This window comes from Pseudochaenichthys georgianus, chromosome 1, assembly GCF_902827115.2.
Source record: "Pseudochaenichthys georgianus chromosome 1, fPseGeo1.2, whole genome shotgun sequence".
Taxonomy (NCBI): Eukaryota; Metazoa; Chordata; class Actinopteri; order Perciformes; family Channichthyidae; genus Pseudochaenichthys; species Pseudochaenichthys georgianus.
In genome coordinates this window covers 44,371,500-44,384,101 of record NC_047503.1, presented here as the reverse complement: position 1 = coordinate 44,384,101, position 12,602 = coordinate 44,371,500, and the positions used below count along the sequence as shown (strand labels likewise).

At 38.6% G+C, this 12,602-nt stretch overlaps 1 protein-coding gene across 1 annotated transcript; it reads left to right on the top strand.

Moving 5' to 3' along the window:
- The first annotated feature begins 909 nt into the window (after positions 1-909).
- LOC117450755 (sialic acid synthase-like) lies at positions 910-6,272 on the top strand. The gene is made up of 6 exons (XM_034088694.2): positions 910-1,153; positions 2,276-2,491; positions 2,574-2,673; positions 2,950-3,104; positions 4,041-4,307; positions 5,547-6,272. The coding sequence occupies exons 1-6, from the start codon at positions 1,022-1,024 to the stop codon at positions 5,748-5,750; spliced, it is 1,074 nt and encodes a 357-aa protein (XP_033944585.1). The 5' UTR covers positions 910-1,021; the 3' UTR covers positions 5,751-6,272.
- Positions 6,273-12,602: the final 6,330 nt, after the last annotated feature.

The following is a 12,602-nucleotide window of genomic DNA, read 5'->3' as shown; positions in this document are numbered from 1 at the left end:
TCCTGTGCTCATCAGTGTCAGTGTATGCCTTTTTTGTGCTCTCGTAAAGTTTCGATCCTCACTACGTGAGCGCTTTCTTTTTGTTCTCATTTTTGTCATCTCAGCTAGAGAGTTGATGGAGACCATTTTTTGTTGTTCATTTTTGCTGTTCATGGAAAAATAAAGTATCTTACAAATACTTTACCTCTGTCTCCCGGGTCGTGCAATTGGGTCCTACCTCCTAAGTGTCTGAGTTCTTAACAGAACAAACTGACCATTATGGACCCAGCCGACCCAAGAACACTTCACGCCGCTCTGTCAGCACACGGCGTGAAAATGTTTCACCACGAGGAACAGCTGGGTATAACCACCCAGAGAATCCCCTCTTAAGTCACCTCTCAAGTTCCCCCACCTGCATTAGCAGGTAAACACAATGGACGGAAAAATACATTAAAGTAAAACCACTTTCCAGCAGTCAAACAAATCTTAAACTTAGAGTGAAGTACAAGTCATGGTTAAACCGAAGTAATTAAAGATAAAGTCAAAGAATTAAAAACATGAGTTAAAGAAAACCATAATGGTACCAAGTGCTGTAAACCATATATGACTTGTACTTCACTCTAAGTTTAAGATTTTCATCTCAAATTAAATCAATATAATATTGTTGGCATCCTCATGCTCTCCTTTTAATGGAAAGACAGTATGTTTCTTTCACAGATGTAAGGAGTAGACAGACGTGTGTGTGGAAGCTAGTAGCCCAGGGGGAGAGAAACAGGTCTGTCCTGTTCATTTTTTGTTTGAGGAAGTTTACTGGAAACGCTATCAGATCCAGCCTTTCCAAAGGCCCTTTTCCCCGCAGCCATTGTGACACCAGTCAACGCCCAGCTCTGCCACTGCCCACAATGCAGAAATCCTCCCACATCCCACATGCAGTGCTTTAAGAGCTCTGGTCACAGGAAGCAACGGCCTACTTCTCATCCTGCTCTCCACTAGACTACTACGCTACTTTCACTTGTTTAGTTGTTACCTCTTTGTGGTCAAAATGCCTTTAATGTTCGAGCTGTGTCCCGGTAGAATGATCGGAGGAAGTAACCCTTGCTTCATCATTGCTGAGATTGGACAAAACCACCAGGGAGACATTGAGATCGCCAAGAAAATGATAAAAATGGCAAAGGTATGACTATTTAAATGCATGGGCGTAGGAAGCATCCTCAATGTGGGTGGGACAATTTGACAGGGGGTGTGGGCAGGTGGTGGACCTCCTCTAGGGGGCTCCCCTGTGAAGATTTTTTTTTAAATGTTGAAGTTAAATGCATCAATCTGCTGTACTTTGAGAACAACATTAGGGACTAAATCTATGGATACATATCTCTCATCAAATGTAATGAAGCAGAACTGTAAACAGAATAACTTTTTCTTTATGCATATTTTACAAATCACTCCCCTTTTAAACTGTATTTTTGTGTTACTGTCCTATAGTATGAGTTGGAATTTTTTCATACCTGTTATTCTCTTATTTTTTATAACTATAATGATCATGCCTTGAAAATACTTGTTTACATACATGATTACCAAACCGTTTGAGACCCACTACTTAGACTAAAGCATACTTGCCAACCCTCCCGATTTTCGCGGGAAACTCCCGATTTCATAGCCCTACATTTTGAACATGCATAGGTGCATACTTTAATTCAGGTGTTATTATCTTAAACAGCCAGGAAACAGGCATCTGAACCAACAGCACTTAGGATGCTAAGCTTTTGGTCGTCACGACTTCAGTAGTAGGCCTACGTGTATTAAGATTTTAAAACTTGTATTAATAGTTCATGTGAAATGTAGTAATTGATGGACTAGTGTACAAGTATCTCCAAAAGGATGTTTGTAGAAAGACATAGTGTAATTGTAGAATGTTGAAATGACAGGTTTGTCAATGGGGTTTGGCTTTTTATTGGCTGTCACTTTAAGGAGTCATGGTTTTTCCTCAACATTTCCTTAAAATAACTACGAATTTGTACACCACTGACAGAGGAAATAGAGACACGGTTGTGAGTAATTGTGTTGAGTTCATAAGCTTTTCTTTATTTCTTGACAATTTTTTTATTAAAAAACTGTTCCTTTTCAACTCTAGGAAACTTATTTGTTCATTATTAATATATTGGGATTTGTATTCAACTTTGATGTAAATTGGAATACTATGCTTTATTTTATCTCGTTGTTACACCAGCAATTGATTAAAAAGGATTAAATAATGAATTACAAGTGTATTAATTGAACACGATTGTATCAACCTTCACAGGACTGTGGTGCTGATTGTGCCAAATTCCAGAAGAGTGAATTGGAGCACAAATTCAACAAGCAAGCCTTGGAGCGCCTTTACACTTCCAAAAACTCCTGGGGAAGAACTTATGGTGATCACAAGCGCCACCTGGAGTTCAGCCACGAGCAGTACAGGGAGCTGCAGAAGTATGCAGAGGAGGTGGGGATCTTTTTCACCGCCTCTGGGATGGACGAGGTAAGAAAGACAGTTTTGATGAAGCCGTAAGACATTTTAATCAGGTTTAAGTTTAATAATGACTTTTATTTGCTGTCTTCAGATGGCAGTGGAGTTCCTCGATGAGATTAATGTGCCTTTCTTCAAAGTTGCCTCTTTAGACGCCAACAACTTCCCCTATCTGGAGAAGTGTGCCAAGAAAGGTGAGACTGGACCTTTATATCTGGGGAAATGAATACATGTGAGATGTATTTAATGGTGAATAAATAAAAAACCTGTGCATTTAATAACTATTACATGCAAGCCAGATCTAAAAAGATTAGATAAACTGAACATTTGTGCACATGCCTATCTTTGTAGAAATGTGTTAAAACTGGGATTAAAGTGAAACAAGCTTGAGTTCTGAACTACAGGGAAGGCATTTAGCCTTCTGCACATGTTAGCGAAGATGTTTACCAAGCTTCTGTTGTCTGTGTTAGGACAGCCCATGGTAGTGTCCAGTGGGATGCAGAGCATGGAGACGATGCGTCGGGTCTACCAAACAGTGAAGGAGCACAACCCTAACTTTACCTTCCTGCAGTGCACCAGCGCCTACCCTCTGGACCCTGAAGATGTCAATCTCAGAGTTATAGCGGTGAGAAAAATAGAATTTTACTATCAATAGTATTACTTTTTTTTTAAACGGTTGGCACAAAACAACACATTATTAAATATATTTAAATCAGATCAGATATTATTACTGCATTAAGAACTTGTTAGGAACCTTACAGACACTTGGACTCAAACGCACGACTCAAAAGAAAGTTTGTTCAAAAATAGTCTTTACTTTGGAAAAGTATAAAGTTCAAACAAAACATCACTCCTAAGAGGCAAAACATAGCAAAGGAAATTACAAACTAAATAAACTTGACTATGGTCACAAAATACAATAATCTCTGGGCGAGACAAGCTGGCTCTCTAAATGGCACAAGGCACAAGACGAACTGGCACAGGACAAAGGGAGACAGGACTATTTATACATGAGGTAAGGGGGAACAGGTGGAAACAATCAGGGGCGGGGCAGACACTGACGATGGCGGGAAAACACACAAAGGGAGGAAGTAAAGGGACCTGAAATGAGACCAGAGGTAAGTACAAAATAAAACAGGAAGTGCAATGACAGGACGAGACAGGTGAACAAAAAGACTTGACTAAACATAAATCTAACCTGGGCTATGAACTAAACGTGAAACAATAACATGAACCTGATTAACATGACATGAACAATTTAGCAGACATGACGGGATGTTACAGAACTACTTTAAAAATGATCTACGTATTTTCCCAAAAGATAGATTCCTCAAGATCTCTCTCATATCTACATGTATATTTGGTTTTTGTATTGACCAAATGGGTATAAAGTGTTGATTATTGATCTTGAGTTGATGGGAAGCAGATGTTTTTACTTTTCTTGTCAATGTCATGCTATTTGTACACCATTGTTTCCAGTCTTAATGCTAAGCTAACGTTTTTTGTTCACCAAAAACAAAGATCAAAGATTTATGAGTCACATTTGTATCATTCACCACAGGAATACCAGAAGGAATTTCCAGATATTCCCATTGGGTATTCTGGCCACGAGACTGGGATCAGTATATCAGTTGCGGCCGTAGCTATGGGGGCAAAGGTCGTCGAGCGACATGTTACTTTGGATAAGAAGTGGAAAGGAAATGACCATGAAGCATCGCTGGTGCCCAGTGAGCTGACCGAGCTGGTGCGCTCCATCCGACTGGTGGAGAGGGCCATGGGGACCGGCATCAAGACTATGTTACCCTGTGAGAAGGCGTGCCACGACAAGGTGAGTAATCGTCAAGAAAAGCATGCAAAATACACATTAAGGTGTTTATTTGACTATCTTTGTCTATTTGCAACCATAGATTTCACTTAAATTAGCCAAAAGCTAGCATGAGATAAAGACATAATTGCATACATAACATTTCATTTCATAGTCCTCTTATCGTCCTCGTGTGGCTTAACCGTCTATATCAGGGGTGTCAAACTCAAGGCCCGGGGGCCAAATCCGGCCCGCGACTTCATTTCATGTGGCCCCACAAGAGCTTGCAAAAAATATGATATGTTTATTATGCGGTTACATGCTACTTTACAGAAGCACGTTGCCAATAAACTACATGTCCCACAATGCATCTCAGAATTTGACTTTTCTTTTTTTAAATGTAACTTCTTTCAAAATGTCACTTAATTATTTTATTTTGCGTTTTCTTTTTAAATCATTTTGTGACATTCTCAGTGAAGAGACTTGCAATTATTTGCCCTAGACTTCTGCTTTCAGACGTAGTTAATCATGAAGTTATTACCCTATCCGATAATAATCCAATGCAGAGGCAATAATGTAATATAAAATACATTATTTGATATATATTAAATATTCATATATGTATTTTTATATAGTCTTAAAGTTACAACCGGCCCTTTGAGTGCAACCATAATGCTGATGTGGCCCGCGATGAAATTGAGTTTGACACCCCTGGTCTATATGATAGAGAACTGTAGCAGATATGACCGTTATCGTCCTCATGTGGTCCTCATGTGTCCTCATGTGGCTAATATACACCAAACTTAACAGTGTCAGTGTATTTCAATCCTCATGTTTTTTTAAAGACTGTTGTCTCCATATACTGTTTACAGCCTGATTTATGTAACATAATTTATTCCAGATAAAACAGTGAAAATGGAAGTATTTTCGGATTTATGGAGCAATAAAAAGACATATCCCAAATGTCCTCCGTTAAAAAAACCCATCTTATATGTCGACAAAATGAAACGGGCTATTTTCGCCTGGCTAAATTTATTTTTAGATTTGTGCTTTGGAAATGCAAATTGGTAAATTCTTGAAAAGATAATTCCTCATTTGCATATTTAAAAAGAACATATCGGAGAACTTAATTTGGTAAAAAGGCATTTGTTTGTAAAACGACTGAGGTGTCTCCCTGTAGAAAACATTGGAGATGTTACTTTTCATATTTCTCCTTCAACCTGGGCCATGATAACAATAAGAGTGTTGTTCCTTGTCTTCCAGCTTGGTAAGTCTGTGGTGGCGAAGGTAAAGATCCCCAGGGGAACTGTCCTGACTCTGGACATGTTGACGGTGAAAGTGGCCGAGCCTATGGGCGTCGCTGCCGAGGACATCTTCCAGCTGGTCGGTAAGACCGTGAAGGAGGACGTGGAGGAGGACGGCAGCGTCTTGCCAGCGGTGGTGGAGGGTTACTGCAAGAAGTGCTGAGGATGGAAGATTTGAAGTGGGTTGAAAATGGAAATATAATCAATTGTATCTGGGGCTAATTCAAAAGGATCTTGTGCAATGGTCAATTAACTTATCTTTATCTTAATTATCCTTCTGGCTCAACAGGCTGTTATTTTACAAATGTTGCACTATAGTTTTAGCCCTCACTGAAGAGATTAAATTGAACACATGAAGCTCCCCAACAGTATGAACAATAAAGACGCAGTTTGCCAAACATTAGGTGTATTTTTCTCGTAACAACTTTAATTGTGTGAGTGATGTCAAGCAAAGTTTGTATTTGTACTCATTCTTTAAGACTGAGAGAAACCAAAAGAAGAAATATGTACACATCCGGGACACGGCTGGATTTCTTCTCTCAATATGAACCTTCTTTTGCTTCTTCGGTCTTTATGCTGACACCAACAACGCCTCTAATCACAGTTGCAAGATGTAGGATGTGTACACTTTACAAAATCTGAGATCTATGATGTGCAGAAAATAAATAAATAAACTTCCACCTTTTCCACTTTGGTTGCTTTGATGCTCAGATCAGCTCTGTGCGTTCCACATTCATGGTGTACTCTCTTTGACATGTTGGGTTTGTTTTATAGATGTGAAGTAATTATCTGGACATTGGCATAGCATGCTATGATTTGTGTATTGTGCAAAGTGTTTTAAAATCTAGACTGCAGATGGAAATTAGCCTCGATGGCTAATCCGGCACATGTAAATGATGGGCTCCGGTGCTCATGTTGATTAATGTGCATTGTCCCTCCTTAAATAAATAAATACAAATGTATTTGCATTTAATAGATCAGAGGATCTTTTAAAAGAGCTGTACACACAGAATGATGTCCTGAGATACATCGGCATTCAAAATATTCTCAATAATAATGTAAGTAAATAAATAATAATTGCAAGAAGCAATATGTTTTGCTCTGGTTCTAGTGTTGCAGTGTTCTCTCAGAGTATCCGACAAATGAAGGTCTGTTCCTATTTGTTAAATCACCCCTGATATGAAATGTAATGGCAGTAACATCATTGTGGTCAACAACACTGAAATGGTCACAATAAACATTAAACGAGGTAGAAATAAAGCAGTTATTAACTATAAGCCATATTTGAACCTTTCAAAGTCTATAAAACTATAAATTCTGTTTCGGCAGAGGCACCCAATAAAACAATAGAGTCCTGTAATCTGATGTTCTGGATGTGGATCAGTCGAGTGAGTCTGACGCTGCTTTAGTGTTACACCATCTGCAGATAGGAGCCTGTTTGTTATTGCAGGTGTTATTGTTAAATATACTAAACTTTGTATTAAACCGAACACAAATTGAACAATGCTAGAATCTAGCATCTTCTCTTAGGAGCTAGATCAGGGGTGTCAAACTCAAGGCCCGGGGGCCAAATCCGGCCCGCGACTTCATTTGATGTGGCCCGCAAGAGCTTCCAAAGAATATAATACGTTATTATACGGTTACATGCCACTTTACAGACGACATGTCCCACAATGCATCGCGCACTGTGACATGCGCACTGAAGAGAGAATTATTTGCCCTTCAGACGTAGTTAATTACTAAGTTATTACCCTATCCGATAATATTCCAATTCAGAGGCAATAATGTAATATAATATATTATTTTGTATATATTATATTCGGGCACCTAGTTAGGATGCCACCTGAGCGCCTCCCTAGGGAGGTGTTCCAGGCACGTCCAGCTGGGAAGAGACCAAGGGGTAGACCTAGGACCAGGTGGAGGGATTATATCTCTTCGCTGGCCTGGGAGCGCCTTGGGATCCCTCAGTCAGAGCTGGTTGATGAGGGAAAAGAAAGTTTGGGGCACTCTGCTGGAACTGCTACCCCCGCGACCCGACCACGGATAAGCGGGAGAAGATGGATGGATGGATGGATATTATATATATGTATATTTATATAGTTACAACCGGCCCTTTGAGTGCAACCATAATGCTAATGTGGCCCGTGATGAATTTGAGTTTGACAGCCCTGAGCTAGATGCTTTACTTACAAACAAACAGCCTCTCGGTTTACGAACTTAGTTGGTAAGAATGAGACTGAAGTATTGAGTTGAAACTTCTCTGACAATCACAAAACACTGGATGGACTGGATGGACTGCTGACAAGTTTACATTTTAATATGTCATGCAAGACGAACTTGCCAGTTGTCCAACAAATTAGCTAGTGTTCTCCTTGAACCTCCAGACGTTGGATTTACCAAAGCAACATGTTCAACCCGTCTGTCACAGAATCCAAGTTGTGTTAGTCCATTTGTGTTGGATAAGTGAGATAAGTGTTTTAAGGAACTGTCATTCTGTCAATTAATGTCCAAATATAGGAAGAATAGCTCCACATCTTTTCACAAACAATGACAGTTTAGCAACAAGTCACTGAACTAATGTCTGCTGGACTGCGAGTCATCCTGCTCTCTGTAAGGATCAGAGGATGTCAAGGTTGCATGGTCTGCATGGGTGGATTATGATGATCATCACCACAGATTAACCATAGATCTTAAAACTTCAACAACTGAGAGACATCAGCCCGCCAAACTTTTACCGCCAGCTGCTAACGACAAAATCCCCCTCACTGAGCTTCAGTTGGGTGCTCAGCCTAGAACACAAACAACCCAAACAGCAAAGTGTTTATGTCAGCTGTCAATCAATCTCCATCTTTATTTATTTATATAGCACAGGGGTGTCAAACTCAATTTCATCGCGGGCCAAATCAGCGTTATGGTTTCACTCAAAGGGCCGGTTGTAACTTTAAGACTATATAAAAATACATATATAAATATTTAATATATATAACATCATTTATTATATTACATGATTGCCTCTGCATTGGATTATTTTCAGATACAGCAGAAGTCTAGGGCAAATAATTGCAAGTCTCTTCAGTGTGCATGTCACAAAATTATTTAAAAAGAAAAGCCAAATTCTGGAAAAACAGAAAAAAAGAAGAGACATTTTGAGAAAAAAGTAACATTTTGAGAAAAAGGCAAATTCTAAGAAAAAAAAGCATATTTTGAAGGAAAAAAATGCAAATTGAGAAAAAAGGCAAACTTGAGATGCATTGTGGGACATGTAGTTTATGAGCAATGTGCTTCTGTAAAGTAGCATGTAACCGTATAATAAACATATTGTATTCTTTGCAAGCTCTTGTGGGGCCACATAAAATGAAGTCGTGGGCCGGATTTGGCCCCCGGGCCTTGGGTTTGACACCCCTGATATAGCACATTTGAAACAACCTTCAGTTGACCAAAGTGCTGTACAGGCAGTAACTACAATATTAAATAACACAATGGGAGTACAATAATTAAAAACATAATAAAAAGCACAATAACTAGAAACATATTAAGAATAAATAAATAAAAAACACATACAAATATAAAAATGTAATGTTCAACTAGTATTAAAAGCCAGTGCAAAGATTTAGCTGAGATTTAAAAAGTTCAATTTGTGCTCTCTTTGTACCAAATTTGATTGAGAATCAAATGTATCCACTTCTGTGTGCATAGAAGTTAACGTCTTGAAGTGAAACTTATTTCCTATTGTCAAATGTATTGTATTTCAAGAAAGCAGCAAGGAGGGTTTTTCAAATATTCAGCAATACCAATGAAAGTAGTTTCAACAATTAATGAAGGTTACCACTCAAATATCCTGAACGTTTTTGTTCCCTTTTGTGGTAACTATGGCGATGAGCTGTAACTGCAAGTGTTGCGAACGTGACTTTTCCTGAGATCTCGCTCATTTGGCAGTAGATCGTCACTTAGAGACGTTAAATAAATGTTTCAGAGATTAATACTTTAAAACAAATATAAACATTCCTATAATATCCATGTCAGGACTCACAGGTTTAATGATGAGCATACTTGGCATACTTTTTTTTTCTCGTATGTTTTCTTCGTACGACTTTACAATAAGACTACCCTTATAAAGGATTCATAAAGGGTTTACAATTAAGCTATTAATTAGGTTGTAAACACTTTATTAATCATTAAGAACCATTTATAACACACATAACACACAAGGGGACGGGTAATAACCGGAAAAGCATGTCATGGGACCTTTAATAAAACTTAAACAAATGATAAATGATAGTAACTCATTAATAAATGGGAATGTGTTTTACACTTTACAATAAGGCCCTCTTTTGGCAGTTATAAATGTTAGTAACTTGTTCATAGATGGTCATAAGAGATGCCAAGAAACATCAAGGTGGAAGGGGGGGGGAATCAACTCAGTGAACAACAGATACCAAAGATGCTAGCTGATGAAGAAGACGAGGTAAGCTAAGTAGCCAATATAAGGCAACACGATTGTCTGAATGACATGCCCGAATTTTTCTTCAGAAACAATTAAAACGCGTTAATGAAAAGACTCTGGCTCACCGACTTCATTACTGAGATCGAGCAGACTCTTATTGATAAAGACATTTTCGCGGATGATTGGAGGATCCAAGGCGCTTCGGAGGATTTTCTGCACAATCTCAAAAATTGCAGACGCCTCGAGGAGAGACTTGAAAAGATCCATGCCGAGTTGGATGGAGAAGAAGAAGACTAACAACCAGCAGATGATTGAAGCTAGGGAGTTTTTCTTTTTCGATACATTGACTTTTTCTTTAAAGTAAAATAAAAATGGGGAACTACTTTGCAAAACGCTCTGTATATATTGATCATAATGTAGTCATTACCCTTTTAATAAGTGTGGTGAGGGAGGCGATTGAAAACAGAACGAGTAGTGACCCCCGTGTAAACAGAATGGCTGAAGTTTGTAAACTGGAAGACATTTTGGATATCGTTCGTTCTGGCAGTACTATTCCGGGTCATTGGGAAACGGTTGTAAACGAAACATTTAAAGTGGTCCTGGAATCTTCATTTTCCGAAACATTCTGTAACATTACCTCAGAAATGAAACAAACATCAAAAGTGTATCATGTGCTCTCATTGTATGCTCTGTTTGTAGATGTAATGCATCTTTGCGTCAAAAACAGCATACACATGAATATTTTGACTGAAGTGAAAAAACTCCATCACGATATCTCCAGTAATATGGGGAATTCTAAGCTGGAGACTGTCCTGGGGATGCTACAATCAGTATAACTATTGATTTTGTGTGTGAAAAAAATACAAATAGGAAACATTTAAAAAAAAAAAACTGTTGTCTTCATTATAGCAAGGGGAGTGTGTCTGATACATGTGTATTACAGTCCTTCACATGCACTGTTGTCTTCATTAAAACAATGGGAGGATAACAGGAAATATGTATGATAAATGTGTATTGAAACGTGCGTATTATACCCTCACAGAAACACGGAAACACAAAAAAACTGAAAACAGAGAAACACCGACACACGGAAACACAGAAACACTGAAAACACTGAAACACTGAAACACCGAAACACTAAAAACACAGAAACACCGAAACACAGAAAACACAGAAACACGAAAACACTGAAACGCAGAAACACAGAAACACGAAAACACTGAAACACTAGGGGTGTAACGGTTCACAGAAGTCACGGTTCGGTTCGTACCTCGGTTTGGGGGTCACGGTTCGGCACGGTTCGGTACAACAAGAAAAAGCAAAAAAAAGTCCCAAATGCATAATTCCAGGTTTGTTGTTATTTATGTTTGAACAGTAGTGCAAGTTTCAGTTTAAAAATAAAGAACTCTGACATTTTGAATAATTAACTGTATTAAACAGTTAAAAACAAACCACAAACAGTACCACACACACTCAGATGGCCATATTATCTATAGTGTAGTGGATACTGCCCTGAATTACTTTTTTCCCACTCGTAAAAAAACCGGCGTATTCGTCGTGTGACTGCATGTGCCGAACCGTGACGTCCGAACCGTGACGGTACGGGACGAATACGGATACCGTTACACCCCTATGAAACACTGAAAAAACTAAAACACCGAAACACTGAAACACTGAAAAAACTAAAACACAGAAACACAGAAAACACCGAAAACACAAACAAAAAAACAGGCTTGTGTGCTAGTATGGTTTTTGAATAAACACATCAGTATTTTAAAAAGTCGGGGCTGATACAATTTGACTTTTTAAAATGACACAAAGATACGGGGGGCAAAGTACAAACACTCTGTTTTCTGACTAAATTAACCCTGGCAGGTTTATGTAAAGTATAAGTGTCTGCAGTTAAAGATTTATCTGAACAAGACACTTATACTTTACATAAACCGGCCAAGGACATTAGCATAATTGGGGGCGGGGCCATCTGTCACTTTTTATGCATACTAATGTGATGAATGCCGCATCATTATTACTACTCCGAGACAAGTCCCTACAGACGGAGCTGCTGTCGTCCCAAAATACACGATGATTATGCCCTACCTTTTTTTAATAAAATAAAAAATGAACTATGCGTTCTTCTATTCTATTACAAATGTATAATTTGGTGTGTGAATTGCACCGTTATTATCTCCTTTAAAGCAGTTATCATTCAAAGAAAGAAGGGAAACATCGATAGAACAGCTGAAAACACATTACATTTCATTTATCTGACGCTTTTATCCAAAGCAATTTACAATGACTGCATTGCACCAGGATGAAGCAAACTTAAAAGGAAGAATCCTGCAGGTACATTTCCTACCTATAAGCACAACCACATGCAGTGCTACTGCATTAGCTTAGCTTCACTTAAAGCCAAACCTGTAAGAGCTACGTAAGTGCTACGTGGCTCTATACTTTTGCTGTAACAATGTACTCTCTTTGGGACGAATAATAATAATACTTGTGTTGTTATTTATCTTTACTTGCTTGTCCAGCGTCTTTGAGCACCAGGAAAAGCGCTATATAAACACCATG

Coding starts and splice junctions, on each gene's coding strand:
- LOC117450755 (XM_034088694.2), top strand. CDS start 1,022: ATGCCTTTAATGTTCGAGCTGTGTCCCGGTAGAATGATCGGAGGAAGT. Junction 2,492..2,573: donor CCGCCTCTGGGATGGACGAG/GTAAGAAAGACA, acceptor TGCTGTCTTCAG/ATGGCAGTGGAGTTCCTCGA. Junction 4,308..5,546: donor AGAAGGCGTGCCACGACAAG/GTGAGTAATCGT, acceptor CTTGTCTTCCAG/CTTGGTAAGTCTGTGGTGGC.